The 22,894-nt window shown below is 38.4% G+C and overlaps 1 protein-coding gene across 7 annotated transcripts; it reads right to left on the bottom strand.

Annotated features, from left to right (window-relative positions):
* Nucleotides 1-513: 513 nt before the first annotated feature.
* LOC141540381 (uncharacterized) lies at nucleotides 514-22,820 on the bottom strand. Of its 7 annotated transcripts, none has more exons than XM_074264336.1 (6): nucleotides 22,677-22,820; nucleotides 20,135-20,223; nucleotides 19,861-20,037; nucleotides 15,107-15,233; nucleotides 12,885-12,980; nucleotides 514-4,519 (listed from the first exon to the last, which is right to left on the bottom strand). In XM_074264336.1, exons 4-6 carry the CDS (start codon nucleotides 15,138-15,140, stop codon nucleotides 1,908-1,910), a joined length of 2,742 nt encoding a protein of 913 aa, XP_074120437.1. In that variant the 5' UTR covers nucleotides 15,141-15,233; nucleotides 19,861-20,037; nucleotides 20,135-20,223; nucleotides 22,677-22,820; the 3' UTR covers nucleotides 514-1,907. The 7 variants fall into 7 exon arrangements, with proteins under 7 accessions (XP_074120437.1, XP_074120433.1, XP_074120435.1 ...); XM_074264332.1 differs by lacking the exon at nucleotides 19,861-20,037 and adding an exon at nucleotides 21,838-22,000 and having other exon boundaries at nucleotides 22,677-22,777; XM_074264334.1 differs by lacking the exon at nucleotides 19,861-20,037.
* Nucleotides 22,821-22,894: the final 74 nt, after the last annotated feature.

Here is a 22,894-nt window from a genome sequence, read left to right as displayed (position 1 = left end):
ATTTAATTTAATGCTGAGATTTCTGACTTGTACCTAGTAGCCATACAGCCTCCCTCCCCCCCTTTCCCCATCCCACTCCTCCCCTTTTGATTACATCACTATTTCTTTGAAATAAAAGATTTGGCTTTTTCCATATTCATTTTGCTTATACTGTGTTACAGGATGTACTCTTATGAAATTTAATTAGGTTTCCATGATAACTATAAAGCTAAGATAACTTGGAAAGAATGTTCACATGATAAGCTTTTATCTAGCTAGATCACTACTAACTCTGTACCCCCAAAGAAGTCAAAGAGGAAAAAAATCTCAATACGTACAAAAATATTTATAGCAGATCTTTTTGTAGTAGCCAAAAATAAGGAATCCCTCCTATTGGGGAACGGCTAAATAAATCGTGGCATAATGATGTAATGGAATATTATTTTGCCATAATAAATGGTAAAGTGAATAGTTACACAGTAAACAAAGATCTTTGTGAATTGATGCAAAATGAAGTCAAAGAACTAGAACATATTTTACAATAATGTTATAGGAAAAAACAATTTTTAAAAGATGTTACAAGTCTTATGAATACAATGAAAAACTACAATTCCAAACATTAATATGAAATACAACAATTCCCACCTCACAGAAAAGCAAACGTACTTTAAATGCCAAGAAACATACATTTTCAGACACAGACAATGGGGAAATGGTTTTGCGATTATGCAGTCATGTATTAAGGATTTATTTTTTATTTTCAAAAAATTGCTTAATGAGAGTGTGAAGAAGTGAGTTTTAAAAAATGTGTTGCCTGAAAAAATAAAGCAGTCTTTCAATAAAATAAACATTTATTAAGCACCTTCTATGTGCTGAGTGTTAGAGATATAGAAGGGCACAATAGTAATTATTACAGAGCAATAGTGTTAAAACTATTTGTTTTAGAAGAGAATAAATATGCAACACAGAGAAGCGAACCAATAAAAGTATATTTCTGATAAACCCAAAGATCCTAGCTACTAAGATAAGGACGCAACATGTGATTAAAAAAAAAACAAAAAACAACTCCAAAGAAAACAAAAAACTCTAAGTGAATATGGGATTTAGATATAATGGGTGAAATTACAAGCAAATTAGAGGAACAAGGAAGAAATTACCTTTCGTATCTATGGAGTCAGAGAGCACTTTGCTCTATTCTATGCTGGCCTACTTATTAGCTGCTTACCTACACAATACTCCCTCATCTTTATCTCTGGGTTTGCATTGGTTACCTCATACCTGGATCTTTCCCTTCCTCACCTCCATTGAGGAATGGGAAATCACCTTCCACTTAGTTTGTATATTTCTTATATACATAGCTGTTTTACATGCTGCCTTCTCCATCTGAATGTCAATTCCTTGATGCCAACAACTACTTTGTATTTCTTTATATCTACAGCCAAGAAAAAAGTTAAGTACTTAAGAGACATTCATTGTGAAGTAGGTTTTTTTGTAGCCTACTCTAAGTATTTGCATTTATCACTACTGAATTTCATTTTTCAGAATTTCATTTTTCAGTCCAATGGTGTGCAAATGTTGTTAGGTAGTTCTCTTATATAGTGTTAGCTATCTATCCCAGTTCCAAGTTATCTGAAAAGTTGATGAGTATACCATTTATACAAGTCATCATTAAAATGTTACACAATTCAAAGCGATACCTAGGACATTCCACCCAACACAGTGATAATGAAAATTTGGTGCAACTCTATTTATTACATTTTAGTGCTTTTCCCAGTATAAGTTCTCTAATATACAAGGAGGTATCCCCTCCCATGGAAGACATTTCTAAATTTATTACATAAAGTATCTCTCCAGGATTAATTCTCTATTGTGGAATAATATATCTAATCTGTCTGAAACCCTTTCTGTATTAATTATTCAAAGGACTTTTATTCTGTCAAAATTCTATGATAGCTATTAAGGTTCATCCTCTGAGTAAAAGATCTCTCCCTTTCATTATGCGTCTCTTTAGCATGAGTTTTCCGATGCGTATTAAGGTTTGCCTTTTGGGTAAAAGTTTTCCCACATTCATTACATGGAAAGCGTTTGTTTCCAGCATGATTTCTTTTATGACTAGTAAGGTTTGCTCTTTGTGTAAAGGTTTTCCCACATTCGTTACAGACAAAGGGTTTTTCTCCAGTATGAGTTCTTTGATGGGTAATGAGGTGTCCACTCTGTCTGAAGCCTTTCCCACATTCATGACATGCATATGGTTTCTCTCCAGTATGAGTTCTCTTATGGATAATAAGGGTCACTCTGTGAAGGAAACTTGTTCCACAGTCATTACATACAAACTGTTTCTCTCCAGTATGTGTTCTCTGATGAGTAACAAGGCTTCCCTTTTGGGTAAATGCTCTCCCACATTCATTACATGCAAAGAGTTTCTCTCCAGTATGAGTCCTCTGATGGCTCGTAAGGTTTGATCTTTGGGTAAAGGTTTTCCCACATTCATTGCAAGAGAAGGGTCTCTCTCCAGTATGAGTCCTCTGATGGATCATGAGGTGTCCACTCTGTCTGAAGCCTTTTCCACACTCATTACATATATATGGTTTCTCTCCAGTATGAATTCTCTTATGAACAATAAAACTTACTCTATGTAGGAAGCCTGTTCCACATTCATTACATATAAACTGTTTTTCTCTAGTGTGAGTCTTTTGATGAGTAACAAGGCTTCCTTTTTGGGTAAAGGTTTTCCCACATTGATTACATGCAAAGAGTTTTTCTTGAGTATGAGTTCGCTGATGGCTATTAAGGTTTGACCTTTGGGTAAAGCTTTTCCCACATACATTACATGCAAAGGGTTTCTCTCCTGTATGAGTTCTCTGATGGGTATTAAGATGTGCACTCTGTCTGAAGCCTTTCCCACATTCGTGACATGAAAAGGGTTTCTCTCCTGTATGAATTCTCTGATGGATACTAAGGTTTACTTTGTATCGGAAGCCTATTCCACATTCACTGCATGCAAAGGGTTTCTCTCCAGTATAAGTCCCCTGATGGGTAAGTCTTTTCTTTTGAGGACCTTTCCCACGTAGATTAGAAGGTATTGGTTTCTCTCTGGTATGAATTCTTCTATGAGCAACAAGGTTTGCCTTTTGGGTAAAGGCAATGCCACAATCATTACATGGAAAGAGTCTCTCTCTAGTATGAGTTCTGTAATGAGTAACAAGGCTTGACTTCTGAGTAAAGGTCTTCTTACATTCGCTGCATGCAAAGGGTTTCTCTCCAGTATGAGTCCTGTGATGAGTAATAAGATTTGCCCTTTGTGTAAAAGTTTTCCCACATTCATTACATATAAAGGGTCTCTCTCCAGTATGAGTCCTGTAATGAGTAATAAGGCTTGCCTTTTGGGTAAAAGTTTTCCCACATTCATTACATATAAAAGGTTTCTCTCCTGTATGAGTTCTCCGATGGATAACGAGATATGCACTCTGTCTGAAGCATTTCCCACACTCATGACACGCAAAGGGTTTCTCTTCCATATGAATTCCCTGCTGTGTGGTAAGATTCCCACTCTTTTTGAAGTCTTTCCTGCATTCATTATATCCAAAAGGTGTCTCTCCAGCATGAGTTTTCTGATAGGAATTAAGGCTTATGCTGTTTTGGAAGACTGTTCCATATTTATTATATGCAAAGGGTTTCTTTTCATCATGAACACTTTCTTGCATAATAAGTGATTCCCTTTTGCTTATTCCATATCCATCATACACAAAGGATTTCCCTCTATTATTAATTCCCCTCACACTGAAAGTTTTCTCACTTTCATTAGATTCAGAGATTTTCTCTCCAGTGTGAATCTTTAGAGGTGAAGTAAGGATTTCATCACTGAAAGCTTTCCTACATCCATTATATGCAATGAAATTCTCTCTAGTATAAATTACATTATGTTTATTCAAACTTCCCCTATGGGCAAAAACTTTCTCATCTTTATATTTGTTGTTTTTCTCCCCACTATGAATTTTCTGATGTTCAGTACTATCTAACCTTCTATCAGAGGATTTCCCCCATTCATTCTGTTCATATCGCCTTTCTCCAGCATGAATTCTATGAAATTTAATTAAGTCTGAATGGTAACTAAAGGGCCTTTTGCATTTGGTATATTTAAAAAGTTCTTTTCGGAGGGAGAATGCATCATATGTAATTAAGTAAGGAAAATCACCCCTGAAATTCTTTCCAAGGGTCTTATATTTGTAGAGATTTTCTCCCATTATCCCTCTGGATGTTGCAACCAAGTCTGACACAAAAATAACATTTCGAGCACTGTGTTGAGGTGCATGTACTTGATTGTACACTGTTCTGGGAGTGACTATTCTTTGTCTCCACTGTCCCTCTTGGGTGGGCTTCAGCTCCTCTATCTTAACATCACCTTCACCTGCTTCTCTCATCTTGTAACGCCAATCTTCTGTATCCTTGTCCAGTCTTATCTTGGATGATATTCCCACACGAAAGGCCTGCCCTGGATTTGAATCTTTGGGTTCAAAGCTGGTTTTCTCATCACGGGAATCTGGGGAAAAAAAAAAAAAAAGTTTTAATAAGTCAATAATCATTGTTTGCTTTTCTGAGAGAATCTTAAGAGCAAATTCTAGTTTCTGTCTTATATCATTTGATGTAGTTCTTATTAAGTATGGAGAACTATGCATAGTATTGGGGATACAAAGAAAAAACAAAAACAGTTCCTGTTTTTAAGAAGCTTAGATTATAATGGGGTCAACAAAACAGACATAAATTAGTAAATATAAGATACAAAAGGATAAATGCAATGGAAAAGCAGTAGCAGATATAGAAAGGTTTCCTCCCCAAGATTTTATACTTTATCTGGATTTTTACAGAAATTAAGGTCTCACTTATGTTTAAGAAAAATAATAATAACAGATGAGACGTTACCAACAAAGCAATTAGCTAAGCAGGACTAAATAAATTACATGCAAGGGCACAGAAAGCACTTCAAGAGGTTATTAAAAACAACACTCAGTAAAAAAAACATAAGTATCTTTGGCAATATAGAAGAATAGAAAACCACATAGAATGAGGGAAATTAGCTCCGAAAATTTATTCATTTGGAAATTTATTTAACTTGCACTTTATGCAGACACAAGTGACAGATCTCAAAATCTAAACTTCTGGGAACAAACTTATTACTGAGATTCTTCAAAATTTCAAACAACAAAAACAATGTTTCTGGAAAGTCTATTTTGTTTTTCAGAAAAACACTAGGGAAAAGGGAAATTAACCCCAATATTTATTAGTCTCCAAATTTTTATTTTACATCAAATACAACTTTCACAGAACCACTATTTTTTTGTTCATCTACAATATTTCAACAAAAGTTTTAAAACAGTCCAGAAAAGCATCACATGTTACATATCCAATACGCAAAAGGTTTTAAACAAAAATAAGAAATGACAAAAACCTAAACATGACTGCCTGTGGTGATTAATATTATCAATTCAATGTAATATGGGATCATTATTTTCAAAAATATCAGCCTGTTTACACCAATGACTTGAATGAAGGAATATACAATTAGCCAATGTAATTTATAAATGACACAAAACTGGAAGGGATAGCTAGCTAGCTAGCTATATATATATATATATGTATATATATATATATATATATATATATATATATATATATATATATATATATATATATATATATATATATCAGTTAGGATTCAAAGAGATCAGTAGGCTAAATCATTGAATTAAAACTAATCTGTCTAATAGATATGAATGTCAAGTCCTCCATTTCAAGTGAAAAACTCATTTAGAAAGGAACAAAACAGGGAAGATGTAGCCAGAAGGTTCATTTGAAAAAAGGTATAAGGACTTTAAGAACTTGAAAACTCAACAGAATTAATGTGGTACACATGGCCACCAATCAAGCTAATATTATGTTAGGATGTATTGAAAAGCAAAAAATGTAGAAGGTCAAGGTCTTGCCCCAGTCAAACCATATCTGTAATATTTTCTTAATTCTAGAACTATGCTATCAAAAGGATAATGATATAAACAAGAATAATAAGCAAAGTGAGTTTACCTTAGATCTTGTAAAGAATATGAAGGAATAGGGGATGTTTACCCTAGACAACAATTTTTTCCCCCACCAGACATGTTTGTTAGGATAATGAGAAAGCCACATAATAAATTTCCATTACTAATGAAAAACCATCTGATGCACCAAAAAATAAATGCATCCTTTCCAGGGACATACAACAAGATGTGTCAGAAACAGGACAAAAACCTAGTACTACCATATTCTAAGACCTCTCTATTATGCTGCCTCTGTAGAAGATTTACAGGGAATACATAATAATTATTCTTTTTTTAACTTAATAGCATTTTATCTCTCCAATTACATATTAAGATAGGCCTCAACTTTTGTAAGATTTTGACTTTATTATAGTTAATGACTATTGTGTTTTGTATACCTAACCTATTCCACTGATCCACCACTCTATTTCTTAGCCAATTCCAAATGGTTCAAAGATTGTTACTTTATAAATATGGTTTTAGGTCTGGTACAGCTAGGCCACCTTCCTTTGCACTTTTTCTCATTAATTCCATTTATATTCTTGACTTTTGAACATAATTGTAGTAAACTACTTGAAAAGCTCTCATGTGGAAAACCTATTAAGCTTAGTCTGTGTGATCTCAAGTTCAAAATTAGGAATCAGTGAATATACTGCAAAAAGGCAAATTTGTATTAAATCCCCAAAAACAAATAAATAAAATTTCTCAAAGTGTCATAGTTCACTTAAAGATATAAGGGGTTACCAAATCTTGTACTCCAAAAAAAATCAAAGAAAAAGGAAAGGAGCCTACATGTACAAAAATATTTAGAGCAGTTTTTTGTGGCAACAAGGAATTAGAAATTGAGGGGAAGGCCCATTAACTGGGGAATGGCTGAACAAGTTGTGATTGTGATGGAATACTATTGTTCTGTAAGAAATCAAAGGCAGATGCTTTCAGAAAAATCTGGAAGGATTTATATGAACTGACATCAAGTGAAATGAACAGCACCAGGAGATCATTGTACAAAGTAACAAGAATATTATAAGAATGATCAAGTAACAGGAATATAAGAATGATCAACTGTGAAAGACTTAACTACTCAGATCTAATCAATGATTTATGATAATTCCAAAGGACTCATGATGAAAAATGCTTTCTATCTCTAGAGGAAGAATAAAGAACTTGAGTACAGACTAAAGCATTTTTCCCACTTTACTTCTTTTCCTTTTTCTTTCTTTTTTTGCAACATGACTGATATGGAAATATGTTTTACATGACAATATATATAAGGGATAGCAAACTGCTTGTAGTCTCAATGGATGGGGGAAAGGCTGGAGGAAAGGTAAGAATTTGGAAGTCAGAAAAAAAAAGTTAAAAAAAAAAAATGTGCTTCCTCTCACTGAAGTTTTCTAGGCACAATGTGAATGGTCACTCACCCAGGCTACAGATTACATTTTTTTATCAGTATGAAGTAGATGGAAAGGTCTTGTCCAGAAACTGAAGTTTAGTGAATCTCTAAAGTTCCATGAATTTCAATAATGTGGAATTGCTATTTTACTAATCTTCTGAAGAAAGGTGTTAGAAATAGTAAAAATTCATATGGATTATAAAAATGAAAAAATATATAATCACATATAAATGTTTTAACTTATCTATAGAGAGAAGAGACTGATTTGTGATTTTTGTCTTGGACAGTAAGGGGACAAATTCCCCTTCTTCAACCATGTGGTCTGTATGAACAAGAAAGGCATGGTGATAAGCAGATGAAAGCAGTCAACAAATGGAAGATCTAGCTTCCTCCCTTGCTAAGGATAGGCTTACTAATCATACAAACCCAAAAGATGGTAGAAAAAGTTCAAGGAGCTGGATGATTTCCCCTGGATCCTCTCTTCAGGGGAAAGTTTTACTATTTCTGTGGATTGTCAACAGAGTTTAAGCTTCCATGATGATAGAATCAAGATAAGATCAAAGTTGATGATAAGCAAGGAAGAAAGAATAGTGGAAATGCAATAACAGAGAAGTGATGAGGTGAGGGGGAGAAAGAGATATGGTAACATCAGTGGTAAATATTTGCAACACTGCAATGTTAGAAGTATGAGATACCCCTCTATACATTAATTCTAGACATATGTATTCATGGCTGGAGTCCATCCATAGGGGTGTCACAGCCTATAGATTCCCTATATATACATGCTATAACAAAGGTACCTATCCAAATCACTCTTCTAATGAGAGCTGTGTATTTGTAAAATATAATGTATATACAGTTAAAGAAAATGATAGTTGATAACAACTATGGAAAGAAAGAATACTCCTATCTATTTTGGAGGAAAAAAGACATCAGAGAACAATGTTTGATAATATAAAAATAAAGTGCTTTTTCACGACAAGATTTAATATTTCCAGTACGACAAAGAAACTAGGAAAAAATCTTTATTGTCATTAATTATTTTTAAAATGACATTTGGACAGGAATGGAGGCAATATGTTACAAAACACACACTTGTTTTGGCCTAAGAGAACCTGGCTTTAAATGGGGAATCCAATCCTGTCTCTTAGTTACCTCTGTGACTGCAGGTAAACCAGGTAAAATACTTAATTTCTCTGAACCTTGAAGTTCTTTCCAGCTCCAGGTCAATGAGCCAAGGAATGAAAAGAAATCTGTATAAAAATATTCCTAGCAGAATTATTGGTTAGAATAAACAACTGAGTGTCCAAGAAATGAGGGATAGCCGAGTTTGTTATAATAATGCTTTTGTTATTCTCTTATTTCAGACTTGGCTGATTCTTTGTGACCCCATTTGGGATTTTCTTGACAGAGATACTGGAATGGTGAGCCATTCCCTTCTCCAGGTCATTTTACAGATAAGGAAACTGAGGCAATGAGGATTAAGTGATTTGCCCAGGGTCCTACAACTTAGAAAGTCTCTGAGGCTAGATTTGAATGAAGAATAAGAGATTTTTTTACTTCAAGTCCAAGATTCTATCTACTGTACCATCTAGCTTCCCCATGGTATAACAACATAATAGAGTATTATTAATCAGAAGGATTAACAAGAAGAAGCCAGGAAATATGAGGAAGTTTCTAATTCCCATAGTAAAAGTGAACAAATAAGAGCTGACAGGAAATATACATGCTTCCCATTATATAAACATAACAGAAATAGCGAAAAAACTTCATTATAAAGCAGGGTAAACATAAGAATGGTAAGGTGGTACTATAATTGGTTATTAAGATATCTTTTTGGGTAGAAAGAACAGAAATACTAATTCCTCAACATATAGCAAGTTGGATTTTAAGAATATGCCATATACTTTAACATATTTAACATGTATTGGTCTGCCTGCCATCTGAGGGAGGGGAAAAGTTAGAACAGAAGGTTTTGCAAGGGTCAATGCTGAAAAATTACCCATGCGTATATCTTGTAAATAAAAAGCTATAATAATAATAATAATAATAAAAAAGAATATGCCATATAGACCAATGTATCTGTTGACTACAAATAATGCTCGTTTTTGGTTTTAGGAATAAACTTTGTATTAATATGAAAAAATGGACTTGTCAAGCTTTTATGGCATATAATTATTAATATGTTCATGTAAGTTTGGTGTTTTTTTTTTTAAATGTGATGTCCTAAATGCTATCATATCCTTATATCTCACATACAAATCTAACATGGAAACAGTGACTATTTTTTTGCATTTGTGGCTGTATTTGTATAGCACTGAGTCACTATGGATGATAATTGAAAAGTCATGGAAAATAGAAGGGGACTGACCACAAGATTGAAGAAGAGCAAATGTTACCCTAACTTTCAATAAGAGGAAAAGAACTATATGTAAACAATTTGCCCTTCAATTCCTCAAAAATTGTAGAAAATATTATTCCAGGGATTAAGACAAACATCTAGAAAGAAAAGCAACAATTAAAAAGAGATAGCAATATTTGTGATGAAAATTTGGAATTATGTCCTGTTAGGTTCTTAATAAGTGCTAATGAGATAATGAGATATTAAGTTCTTACTAAGTGCTAAGTCAATACTTAACAATTCTCTAGTTCCGGCCTTTAAAGGGAGTTTTACCCCTTTGAACTTCCGGGGAGGAGCTTAATGTTTAAAAGGAGCAATCTTCCCACAGCCCTTGCGTTATCCCATGCCCATTCTCTGAGAGGATAAAAGAGGGCAGCACTCTGGAGGAGAAGGAGTCTACTCTAGGTCAGAGTTGGCAGCTCTCTACAGGAAGAAGAATCTGGCCGAGAGATTGAGTTGAGATAGCAGATCTCCTCCCAGAGATCAATCGGCGGTTTCTGGAGACAACAGAACATTACAATGTACAAAGGGCTATAAAATCATACTTATACAACAAAACCACTACTAGATGTGTATCCCAAAAGATTTTTTTTTTAAGAGAAAAGGACCCATATGTACGATAATATTTATAGCAGCTCTTTTCTCAGGGCAAAGTATGAATTGAGGATATGCCCATCAACTGGGGAATGGCTCAATATACTGCAGTATGTGTTTGTGATGGAATATTATTGTTCTATGGGATATGATAAGCAGGATGCTCTCAGAAAAAAAAGAAAAAAAAATTTGGAAAGTCCTCCATGAACTCAAGCAAAGTGAAATGTACTAAATACAAAGTAACAGCAATGTTTTGGGATGACCAACTGTGAATAACTTTGCTATTCTCAGCGGTACAATGATCCAAGACTACTCTTAAAGGACTTCTGATGAAAAATGCTATCCATACCCCAGGGTACATTAAAGCATACTTAAAAAAAAACACTTTATTTTTCTTGAGGCTTTTTTTTTGGAGGGAAAGAGGGGAAATCTCTATTTTCTTTTACAACACGTAAATTTTTGCATAAATACACACGTGCCTTTTCAATGAGAAGTTAAGGAGGAGAGGAAGGGAAAGAATTTCAAACTTAAAAGTTTTTAAAATGTTCAAAAATAAGTTTTACACGTAACTAGGAAAAACAAAATATTACAGAAAAAAGAGATAGCAAGGTTTCACAAAGAAGTCATGCCCAACACTACTAAAATAATAGTAATATCTTTATGCAGAATCAAAATTCACTTTCTCAGTTTTTTTATGGCAAGATGCCCACACTATTTGACTAATAGAAGAACTGTGAACTGTCTCAACCATTCTGGAGAGTACCCTGGAATTAGGGTTAGAAAATGCCATCTCCAAGGGGCAGCTAGGTGGCATAGTGGATAGAGCACCAGCCTTGAATTCAGGAGGACCAGAGTTCAGATCTGGTCTCAGACACTTAACACTTCCTACCTGTGTGACCCTGGGCAAGTCACTTAACCCCAGCCTCAGGGGGAGAGAAAAAAAAATGCATCTCCTTGGAATCAGCGATCCCACTATTATGCAATATCTCAAAGAAGTAAAAGACAGAAGGGCTGCCATATACAACATATTCTTAACAGCACTTCTAACAACATCTAAGAGCTAGATGTAATGTTCATGCTCACTGACTGGGAAGAATGTTTTTAAAAATTATGGTATGTTAATATAATTGAACATTCCATGATAACAATAAAAATGATAAAAAATTCTGAGATGCAAAAAAAAACCCAAAAACATGAATTGATACCATCTAAAGTAAACAGAACCAGAACACAAAATATTTGGTGAATAAACATGAAGGGAGAAGGAAGGAAAGGAAGAGAGGAAAACCCCAAATCAACACTGCATAATTATAATAACTAAATCTGGGCTTAAAGAAGAGATGAGAAAATGTGTCTACTGCCTCTCTTCACTGCGATGTGAGACAAATGTGGAATCCTATATTTATACTAAATTGATGTGTTACTTTTCTAGATTCATAGATGGATGGCTTATGGTGGCAGGTGAGAGAGCAGGAGAAGCATGAAATTGATGTGAGAAAATCAGAATGAGGCATACATTTACTTCTAGACATGGTGGGTGAGTGCATGAATTTGTCTTGTGTGATTTCAGTTATTTATTATGGAGTGTGTGGCACATATATTGTATCTGGGTTATATTGTAACATATGTAAAATGTATGGGATTGCCTGTCATTGGGGGGAGGGGATGAAGGGAGAGGGGGGATAATTTGGAAAAATGAATACAAGGGATAATATTATAAAAAAAAATTACTCATGCATATATACTGTGGAAAAAAAAATTCTAAATAAAATTAAAAAAAACATTATGGAGTGTGTGGGATAGCAGAATGTTGAGAGTGATGACTAAAAAGGAGTAAAGGAAAGGAATGAGAACTTAAAAAAACACACAAAACATAAACTTCTTTTAGGGGAAAACAAGCACAAGTTTGAGAATGAAAAGCTAAATTTCTTGTATTATTTTAAAACCCTGGAAACTTGAAGAATGTCTACTTGCCATTTCATAAGTTGTCCTCTTTTGCAGTTGTTTATATAAATGTTCACAGTTGTTGGTGTTAAGTGTAGAATAAAACAAAGACATTTTTAGCAGAGAAAAAATGGATTTAAAATGTAAAGCTCATTAAAAAAAAAAAAAAAACACAGAATTTTCAAAGATGATAAACAAAAAGCAAAAGCTTAAAAAAAAAAACAAAACCCCAATCCCTTTTCTTACTCTCCAATAATTTCAAGAATTCAGATGAATACATTTCTGGGATACATCAAATCCATTTAATTCCAAGGAGAGTTATAAAATGTAAGCTAGCAGGGCTGCAGAGAGAAGAGCCAATACATGATGGCATCTCTTTAGAAAGGAATAAACAAGAGCCATAAAATGCTCATATCCTAGTGATACCATTACAAAAGTTCAGCAACCCACCCAATCTAGCTCAAGGCTGCTTGCAACAAGGCCCATTTGCCTGATTTTTACTCACCTGGACAAGTGCCACTGGAGAGTTCTCTCTCTGGCATCCATGTCGCCTCTCGCTTCTCCATAACGGAGACCATGTCCATTGTGGAGACAGGAATTCCTATATATGGGGAAAGAAGAGAACATGATCACACTAGGAAGACATCTAAGAACTAGTAAGAGGCAGAGGAAGTGCAGAGGGTGGTCCCGACTCTCTCTGTATTCCAAGGGAACATGCATTATAATTCTAGGCCAAATTCCTCACCTCCCTACCCTGTACTATGTGTCCCAGATGCTAGTGAACAGTGTTTAGGCAATTTGCCCAAACGTAATCTGGACAACAGACTGTGGTCTTCCACGTGTCCTTTTTCTGTGTGACAATCAGCTTACAAGACTCAAAATGGTTCAGGCGTGATGCAACCAGGACATAAGCATGGGGTGCCTTCACCACCCATAATGAACCATCCTTCAAATCAAATCAAATCAACCAACACATATCAAGCTTTCTTTTGTTCTAACCTCTGAGAATACAAAGAAAAGCAAAAACCAACTCACAATCCCATGGAAGAAGACAACAGCTGTGTACAAATGGGGGAATACAAATACATGGGCTGCACATGCACGCAAAATAAAAAAGGGGGAAGGCACTAGAATTAAAGGTGATGAAAAAAAGCTTCTCATGAACAGGAGGATTTAGCTAGGAACTGAAGAAGCTGGAGAAGCCAGAAAACAAAGATAAGGAAGAAGAAAGTTCTAGGCATGCGGGGCAGCCACCAAAAACAGGTGGAAGATGGCATTTCCTTGTCTGAAGAGTGGCAAGGCAGCCAGTGTCCTAGGATCCCTGAGTGAAGAATATTAAGACCAGAAAGGGGATGGGGGCCAGATTCTGTAGGGATTTTCTGAGGATTGAAGCTGGAGGTAACAAGGAGCACTGGAGTTAACTCAGCTGGGTAGGGAAAAGGAATGGGACAGGATCAGAACTGAGTTTTAGGAAGAAAGCCTAATTGGACCTCAAAGAAATGGATGAACTGGAGGCAGAGAAGTCAAGAGAAGCTGCTGCACAGTAGGGCCTGCCTGGGTAAGAAGCTGGCGTAGGGAGGCTCCAAAGGCAGAACGGGCTGGCCCATAGGATGCAGCATTAGTGGGGGCCTGCCTGGCTGGGGCCACCTTCCCCAGGCAGGGCCCACCGAGACCAGCAGAGATTCCACCCAATATGGCACCTGCAAGAATCTTCTGCTCACACAACATAGTCAGTCTGGAAGTTCTGCACTCTATGCAGCTGCTCTCAATGGTCGAGGCACTAAGTACAGTGCCCAATCCCACAAACACAAGGTCCGAGAAAGAGTGGGCACCTCAGAGAAGCAGGAAGACCTGTGGCTTTCTTCATTAGAGGGAGCTAGGTCCCTTTAATAAAGAGCTTTGGCCTAGAGCTCTGCTCTAGCCTCTGTTTCTCCATTTGGGAATGAAGGGAAATCGGAGTTCAATTTTGGAAGCTTAAAACGTCCACGTGACATCCACTAAAAGCTTCCGATAAGCAGCTGGAGAAAAGATTCTGGATATCAGCAGGAGCTGGAGAGATCCAAGAACGATCAATATAGAGAGAGGACAACTGAATCCCTCGGAGCTGGTGAGAGCACTCAACACATCTTACAGCTGGGAGAAGAAGAGGACTGAGCCTTGGGAGAAAGCCCCAATAAGCAGGTGCAGCCCTGGCGAAAAGCCAGCAAAGAAGGCCAGCAAGAAGTGGGGGAGCAAGAGAGGGCAGGTCTTGCCTGCCACCCATCGCCTCTGGTTCATATCCTCAAACCCAGACATATTCTCAGAGAGCTGGGAGGGAAGCCTGGCTTTCCTGCCTTGGGGAATTCCCAAGTTCCTTTAATGGAAAGAAAGGCTTACCCTTTTAATCTGTAGCATTGTTTTCCTACTTAAGATGAATCCCACACCAGAGGCAGAGGGTTAGAATCTCACACACACACACACACACACACACACACACACACACACACACACACACACACACACACACACACACACGCTAAGAGAAATTCCAAAGAATAGGAATAAAAGATATAATGAAGGAAACATGTGAGGAGAAAAGACATCGAGCTGATCACATGGTGAGGGTGGGAGAATACAGGCGTTCCCACAAATGTTAGTTATTAAATCATAAAAGTGGAAGCACGTGGGCTGGACTGACATAGCAAATTTATGGAAGAATAGGAGTCCTGGTACAGATAGGGCGCTTACCCACTGAGACAAGGTTCTCGTAGTTCTCCAGCATCACATTCCTGTACAGGTCCCTCTGGGTAGGATCCAGATGTTCCCACTCCTCCCAAGTGAAGTCCACAGCCACGTCTTTGAATGTCACTGATTCCTAAATCAAACCCATAACTGCTTAACTAGAAAACATTCCTCCAAATGCTTTTTCATTACCTACTTCTAGTGTGTCTCCATTTGGACTAGATTCAGTAGCTCAAAGTCACATTCACAAAGCGCTTCTGCAAATAAACCCGAGAAAATCATGACGTTAACCAATCAACAATAAACATTTATGGTGCCCCAATTATGTGCCAGGCACTACGCTAAGCACAAGGGATACAAAAAGGCAAAAAACAAACAAAAAACCCTGCCCCCAAGGAGTTTACAATCTAATGGGGGAGACAACATGCAATCAAATATGAAGAAAACAAGCTATATCAAGGATAAATATGCAATAATAATAAATGGATTTAAGACGGGTTAGAAAAGGCTTCCTGTAAAATAGAATTTTAGTTGGTACTTAAAAGAAGCCAGGGAGGTCATAAGTCATACCTTAAGATCCCCAAACCATATACATGATTCACAAACATCTGATGGTTACATACATAACACTTACAATGGCGATCCAACTCCAAATATTAATTTCTACCCTTTGGGTTTTCATTCTCCTTTACTGATCATCTACTAATTCTAGGCAGATTTATTCAAGTGGTGGTATACCAGAAAGGGTTTAACAAGTGAAGAGTTTTTCCTGGTTCCAAGCACTAATAGCATGCTGTTCTCTCTCCTGGGTCACCATCTCCTTTGTACTGTGGAGACCTGGAATAAAATCCTGCCCTCCTTATTATGACAACATTTAAGTACTTACAATATAAAGAGATCAAACAGTGCCCAGTTCTAAGGAAAAGCTTTTCTCCAATATGTCAGGGGTTCTCTGACTTTCTTGGTAAGATGGAATCCAAGCATATCTCCTCAGTGTGCATTGTCTTTGTTTCCATCATCCAAAGACCTCCACAAATGCTCCAACCAACATACAGGAACCTTCTTCTAGGTCTCTTCTCACACAGGGATACCTGGGCAGCCTGGGAGACGGCCCTCTCTCATCCCCTCAATCTCCCCATGTGACTTGTTTTCCAGTCATACTTTTTGGGTGGATAACTCTTGCGGTGATTCTTAGGCACACGTCTTTACTGGTAATAGGCTGCAATGTTTACCCATCTCATGTCCTTCTGTAGCCCTTTAGTCTTCTCAATATATGAATTCTTCTGAGACAATGGTAGTGCATGATTCACAGCCATAATGAACCACTAGGAAAACAATGGTGATGTTTTATTTCAAGCAGAAGCCTAAGGTCATTAAAAGTGTTGCACAGATACCCTTCGATCCAGCAATATCACTACTAAGTCTGTATCTCAAAGAGATCATAAAAAAGGGAAAAGGACTCATATATACAGAAAACATTTATAGCAGCTCATTTTGTAGTGGCAAAGGGGATGCCCAACAAATGGGAATGGCTGAACAAGCTGTGGTATATGAATGGAATGGAATACTACTGTTATAAGCAATGACGAGCAGGCAGATTTCAGGGAAAAAACTGGAAAGACTTACATGAACTGATGCTGAGTGAAGTAAGCAGAATCAGGAGAACCTTGTACACAATAACAGAAACATCGTGTGATGGTCAACTATGATTGACTTAGCTCTTCTCAGCAATACAATAATCCAAGACAATTCCAAAAGACTCATAATGGAAAATACTATCCAATCCACAGAAAGAACTGATGGGAGTCTGAATGCAGATTGAAGCATACAATTTTCACTTTGTTGGGTTTTTTTAAAATGGTTTTTTCCTCTTTCTGTTTCTTCTTTTACAACATGACTAATGTGGAATTATGTCTAACATGATTGCATTTATATAATGGGAGGGAGACAAATTTGGAACTCAAAAATTTTAGAGAAAAAAGAACGGTGAAAACTATCTTTACAGGTAATTGGAAAAATATAATTCTATTTCCATTTTTATTTAAAGTACAACAGTTTCCCAAATGCTATTCTGCTGCTCTCTTCCATTTGCTTAGGTACAGATTTATTTCATTTCTAAATTGCACTGTCTGAACATACTATATGAATGTATGGCCTAATACCAAGGCCAGTAATTGTAACTGCTTTTCACATTCTGGACAATGGTCATTCATCCTAACCTTGGCTTTTCCACTGGGAATATCTAGGTTAAAGTACTTTGAATCATTCAGGAGGCTCACCAATGTGCTGAGTCTTAATAAAGCCAAAGAAAAAAATGTGCTATAAGAAAGAGTATTTAGAAAATATCCTAAAGATAATCTTTTTGACAGGAACGATCACTTCTTTGTTCTATTAATAGCTAATTAATGAATTAAGACCCAGGTTTTTCCTCTTTTCTATTTCTTCATTTAGAAATCAGCTCTGGTAGGTTATTCAGACAGAATTTGAAGCACTGGGCTGATACTGAGACGAAGAACTCAGATTTTTTCCCAAAGATAAATTCCACCCATTGTGTTTTACACAAGATGGGTCAGATGGATGATATCGATTGTACGAGTAATTCTCTTCAACTGAAATTGAATGTTAATAGTCCTGGCCCCAATCCTCATAACATTTATTCTTCTCATTATGTGTTAACCAATTAGAGTCAATTGCTACTCTCACGAACATCCATTCTTCCAAGGGCATATAAGAGTTGGATGGGTTCCATACTGGTCTTTGGTTTAAGAGAAGACAGCCAGACTACTAGTCTTTTACTAATAATATGCTAGTATTAATATGATGATTATTACGCAGAAATTATGTCTCAAACTTTTTATACATTATATTTCTTTGATATTCCTTTAGCAAGACAATCCCCATGATTATAGTATCTCCCTCTCTGAAGCCATGCTTGACTTTCATTAATAACCCAGAGATCATCCAAATATTATCTTTGTTGCTATAACAATCAAATAAGTTTCTATTCCCTTAGCCTCTAGGATGCACACACATTGTTGAGAGGTTTCAATGTCACATTTTTACTCTATAGGATCAAACGCTAACTTATAGCAAACAATCAATTCAGGAAGACTTTCTATTCTGCATCTTTCATTAAAGTGATACGTTGTATACTCTAAGGCAGGTACCAAACATGCAGCCTGGCCACACTGTGGCAAACACAAATTACAATGTAATCGGACAAGAGAACAAGGGGCAGCCAGGGTGGGCAGTGGAGAGAGCACCAGGCCTGAAATCAGGAGGTGCAGAGTTCAGATCTGTCCTCAAGACTATTACTAGCTGGATGACAAGTCCTGGGCAAGTCACTTAATCTGATTATTTCTAAAAACAAAAATATAACAGATTGTGAATCATGTTCATACATGGTTTTTTAATTCAATATGTGGCCCACAAGGATCCTTATGTCTACAATTTAATGACTCCTGTTTTAAACTGATGTGGCAATCGCTGCTGCAAGACTTGCTTGCTTCTCATGCTTTCTCACCCTGTTACATGGGCATTGTTTCCTCACATATTTTGTAGAGATGGGAAAGTCATTCTAGAAGTCTGTAGATGTTTCCTAAAATTTTCTGTCTAGCTTTTTCTAGAATATTTGGTGACTTTTCCAAGTAGCTAGAAAATGTTTTTTCATGGGGTTCTTGGAAGCCTATCCTTCAATGCTCACAATACCATACGCCCTCCCGAATGGATGTCAATATTTGACTTATAACAGATGCTTTTTCTTTATTTTCTTCACTGTAATTTCTACTTCCCCACGATCCATGGGATAGTTTGTAAATTTAGAGTATGAATATGGTGGCTCCAATGTCCCTGTTGGCTATGAAATGGCTATGGTTTCCTAACAGATGTTTCCCATTTTATTTGTTGTCCTCATTCTAGTTTCCTTCACAACTATTATCAGGATGATCTATTTTAAATGCCAAGCTTTCTATAAATTTGTTTTTCCCTGTATTGTTTATTCCTAATCAATGAAGCAATATTCTTCATAATAAAAGAATCATTGAGTTTGATTAAGACCCTGGAAGCTTCTAGTCCAAGAAATACCTGTTTAAGATCCCACTATACAGCACTGCGGATGAAAGTCACCTTGCCTTTTCTTTACGAGCTCCACTCTCTCTTGGCAACTCATTCCATACTTTGATATTTTTAACTGTCAGAAAAGCCAAACTGCTTCTAGTTAAGTGCTCAGCAGATCAAGACTAAGCTTTCTTTATGAAATCTCTTCAAAGGGGTTAGCAAAACATTCCCATTCTAACTCAGTCATCTCTACTCAAACCCAAATAACACCAGCCCATTCAACTGATGTAAATATTTGACGTCATCATCACCGAGATCTATTCTGAATACTCTTCTCTGGGCATGCTCCTGCTTGTCAATCCTCTACCTAAAAAGTGGGGCTCCCCGCTATTCACAATACCCACAATGGCAGTGCCAGCATGAAGTACCAACGAAGAATGCCTTTTATTTCCCCTTGCCTCAGATCTAGTTCCTTCCTCCCTGCTCTCTCCTGTATTGTCTTCTTCTTTATATTATACCCCTTCCCCTGTGTCTTTCCTGTTTTTAAGTCTACCCTACAACAAAATGTGAGATCTTTGGAGGCAAGGGCAGTTTCATTTTTATCAGGGTACTGCCTGTGGATCAACTTTATAAACATTTGCTAAATTTTAAGGAAAAAAAATCTTAATAGAAATCTAGCCAACTAGTACAACATTTTGACTAACCTTTTATATGCTAATCTCTCACCATTCATCTACCAGCATATGAGGTAACTGCTTTTCAAATCACATACATCTGTTCTAAAATTTCCTAATTTAGATCATGGAGATATTCCAGTTCTGTTGATCTGCCTTCTCTGTCTGTGATCAGAACAGTTAGAGGCTTCAGAAGGACTGGATACACTGAGAGGTGAAAGGAAAGAAATATTACTCTTAGAACAGATACAAAGACATGAAAAAGGACAAAAGAAAGAAAGCCCCAGAGTCAACTTTAACTCACCTGAATCTCTGCTGTCAGGAACCCAAAAGTCACGCCCACCTCACTCTCTGTAGTCCCGTTTTGGGGAAGAGCCAATGCTTGAGAATGAGCTGCTCCAAGAAAAAAAGTCAAAGTCATTCCAAGTGTAAAGTCCTGCTACAAAGTCCTCCCATAAAGCACAGCCCTGTTGAAGTACCCAGGCGAGCTTTGCCACTTCACTGTCTCTCTTCACAAAGTCCTCCTGTAAAGCACAGCCCTGTATCCCTCTGGAAAGTCCTCCCTTAATGCACAGCCCTGTATCCCTCTGCAAAGTCCTCCCTTAATGCACAGCCCTGTATTCCTCTGCAAAGTCCTCCTGTAATGCACAGTCCTGTATCCCTCTGCAAAGTCCTCCCATAAAGCACAGCCCTATCTCCCTTCACAAAGTCCTCCCATAAAGCACAGCCCTATCTCTCTTCACAAAGTCCTCCCATAAAGCACAGCCCTGTATCCCTCTGCAAAGTCCTCCCATAAAGCACAGTCCTATCTCTCTTCACAAAGTCCTCCCATAAAGCACAGCCCTGTATCCCTCTGCAAAGTCCTCCCATAAAGCACAGCCCTGTATCCCTCTGCAAAGTCCTCCCATAAAGCACAGTCCTATCTCTCTTCACAAAGTCCTCCTGTAAAGCACAGCCCTGTATCCCTCTGTAAAGTCCTCCCATAATGCACAGCCCTATCTCCCTTCACAAAGTCCTCCCATAAAGCACAGCCCCTCTGCAAAGTCCTCCTGTAAAGCACAGCCCTGTTTTCCTTTACAAAGTCCTCCTTCAACTGCATGTGGATCACAACATAGCATTCTCTCTTTTTGTTGTTGTCCACTTATTATTTTGTATTCTAACTCATTTACTTTCTTTGATCTGATTTCTCTTGTGCAGCAATAAAATTGTATAAATGTTTATATATTGGATTTAACATATTATGTAAAATAGTATATTTACCAGATATATGCATGGGTCATTTTACAACATTAACAATTGCCAAACCTTTTGTTCTAATTTTTCCCCTCCCCCCCAGATGGCAGGTTAACCAATACATGTTAAATAGATTTAACATATATTTTAACATGTTTAGCATATAATGAATTACTTGCCATCTGGGGGAAGGAGGAGAAAATCTGAAACACAAGGCTATGTAAGGGTCAATGTTGTCAAATTATTCATGCATGTGTTTTGAAAATAAAAGCTTTATTAAAAAATTAAAATAGCGGCTTAAAAAAGAAAAAAAATAAAATTTAAAAAAAGTTCTCCTTTATAGCACAGCCCTGTCTCTCTTTACAAAGTCCTGTAAAGCACAGTTCTGTCTCTTTCCACAAAGTCCTCCCGTAAAGCACAGCCCAATTTCCCTTTACAAAGACCTCCCATAAAGCACAGCCCCGTTTCCCTTCACAAAGTCCTCCCATACAGCACAGCCCTGTCTCCCTTTACAAAGTCGTTCCGCTTCCTCCGTCCCCCAGTCGGGATCTCCCTCCAAGCAGCCCTCTGCTCTTCTCCAGAAGCTAATCACTGCGAAGATGCACCAGACAAAAGGGTCCCTCACCCTGGGGCCTGAACACAGCCCGGGAGACGCTTCCCGAAGCGACGCGCGTTTATTGTCCGGGAGGAGGACTGAGGCTGCCCGAGCGCGGGACCGGAGGGGCGACAGTTACGTCATCCTCCCTCTCCTCCCAGCCCCCGAGCCATTCTCACCTCGGTCCCGAAGCACGAGGGCGCCCGCCTCCAGGGCCGCCCCCGCCTCCATGGCCGCCCCCTCCTCGCTGTTTCTCGGGGTTCTGAATTCAGCCTTGTAGCCCACTGGGTGCGAGGAGGGTCAGGAGCCTGCCAGGATCGGCTCCTTCTGCATGGCGGGATCCTGGTTTTTGGGGGGGGGGTCTCAGGAAGGCTCGTTTTCCTCCTCCTGGGGAGGGGCTGCCCTGTCTAGGAAAGCGGGGCTGGGGGTTCCTCAAGAGCTACCTCCCCTCCCCCGCCCCCAATCCCTATAGGATGAGAAGCGGCCCAGAAATGACCACAACGCGGGAGGCTTTGGGTCACAGCAAAGCCCCCGGCGTAAGGCTGCGGGGGGTGCGGGGGTGGCCACCCCCTCCCCCGCGGGCCTTCACGGGCTCCACCAGCAGCCACAGCCACCCGGACACAAAAACTGCGGCCTCCCCCACACCGCAAGTCTCTCTCTCACACACGCGTATTGGTCGATACACATGCAATCGGGCCCCCCCCACAAACAAGTCACACCCACCGCCTCACACAACGTCCACGCACCGCCCCCCTACCCTGGTCCCCAAACAACCTCTGGCTCGCACCCACGTGCAACGCGCGCCAGGAGCTGCGCCTGCGCACTCAATCTGCCCTCCCCCCCCCCAAGGAAGCGCTCTCCCGCAGCTAGAAAGGAGGAAGCGGAAACGGAAGCAGAAACTCGGAACTTGCGCTCTCCTTCAATTTAGTCCCCTGCCCTCGGGTGTAGGCTCGGGAGCTAAGGTGAAGGCAACTAGAGAAGTTCTGGGGTCGCCGTGCGCGCTGATTTTCTCACTCACCCACCCAACCAGCGGGTCTAGAGGCCTAGAGCTCCATCAGGTACCAAAGTTGGTCACAGTGTGACCGGAAAAGTGTCACAGAGCAACCCGCTCTGCCACAGCCCTCACAGGAAAGGCAAAAAGAGCGACGTGCCCTACACCCGGAAGAGCCTCTCGGAGTATTCTGGGAAATGGAGTCCGGGCCCTGGACGCTTTTATCTCCCAGAAGACTTCGCGGT

This window comes from Sminthopsis crassicaudata, chromosome 4 (genome assembly GCF_048593235.1).
Source record: "Sminthopsis crassicaudata isolate SCR6 chromosome 4, ASM4859323v1, whole genome shotgun sequence".
NCBI classification, from domain to species: Eukaryota; Metazoa; Chordata; class Mammalia; order Dasyuromorphia; family Dasyuridae; genus Sminthopsis; species Sminthopsis crassicaudata.
The sequence above is the reverse complement of the archived record's forward strand: the minus strand, read 5'-3'. Positions and strand labels throughout refer to the sequence as shown.

What these genes read in the sequence shown, in the direction of transcription:
- LOC141540381 (XM_074264332.1), bottom strand. Translation starts at nt 21,889, where the DNA reads ATGGAGGCGGGGGCGGCCCTGGAGGCGGGCGCCCTCGTGCTTCGGGAC. An exon ending in CGAGAACCTTGTCTCAGTGG is followed by an intron (nt 12,981 to 15,106) that starts GTAAGCGCCCTA and finishes CCCCATATATAG; the next exon opens with GAATTCCTGTCTCCACAATG. An exon ending in CTCCAGTGGCACTTGTCCAG is followed by an intron (nt 4,520 to 12,884) that starts GTGAGTAAAAAT and finishes TTTTTTCCCCAG; the next exon opens with ATTCCCGTGATGAGAAAACC.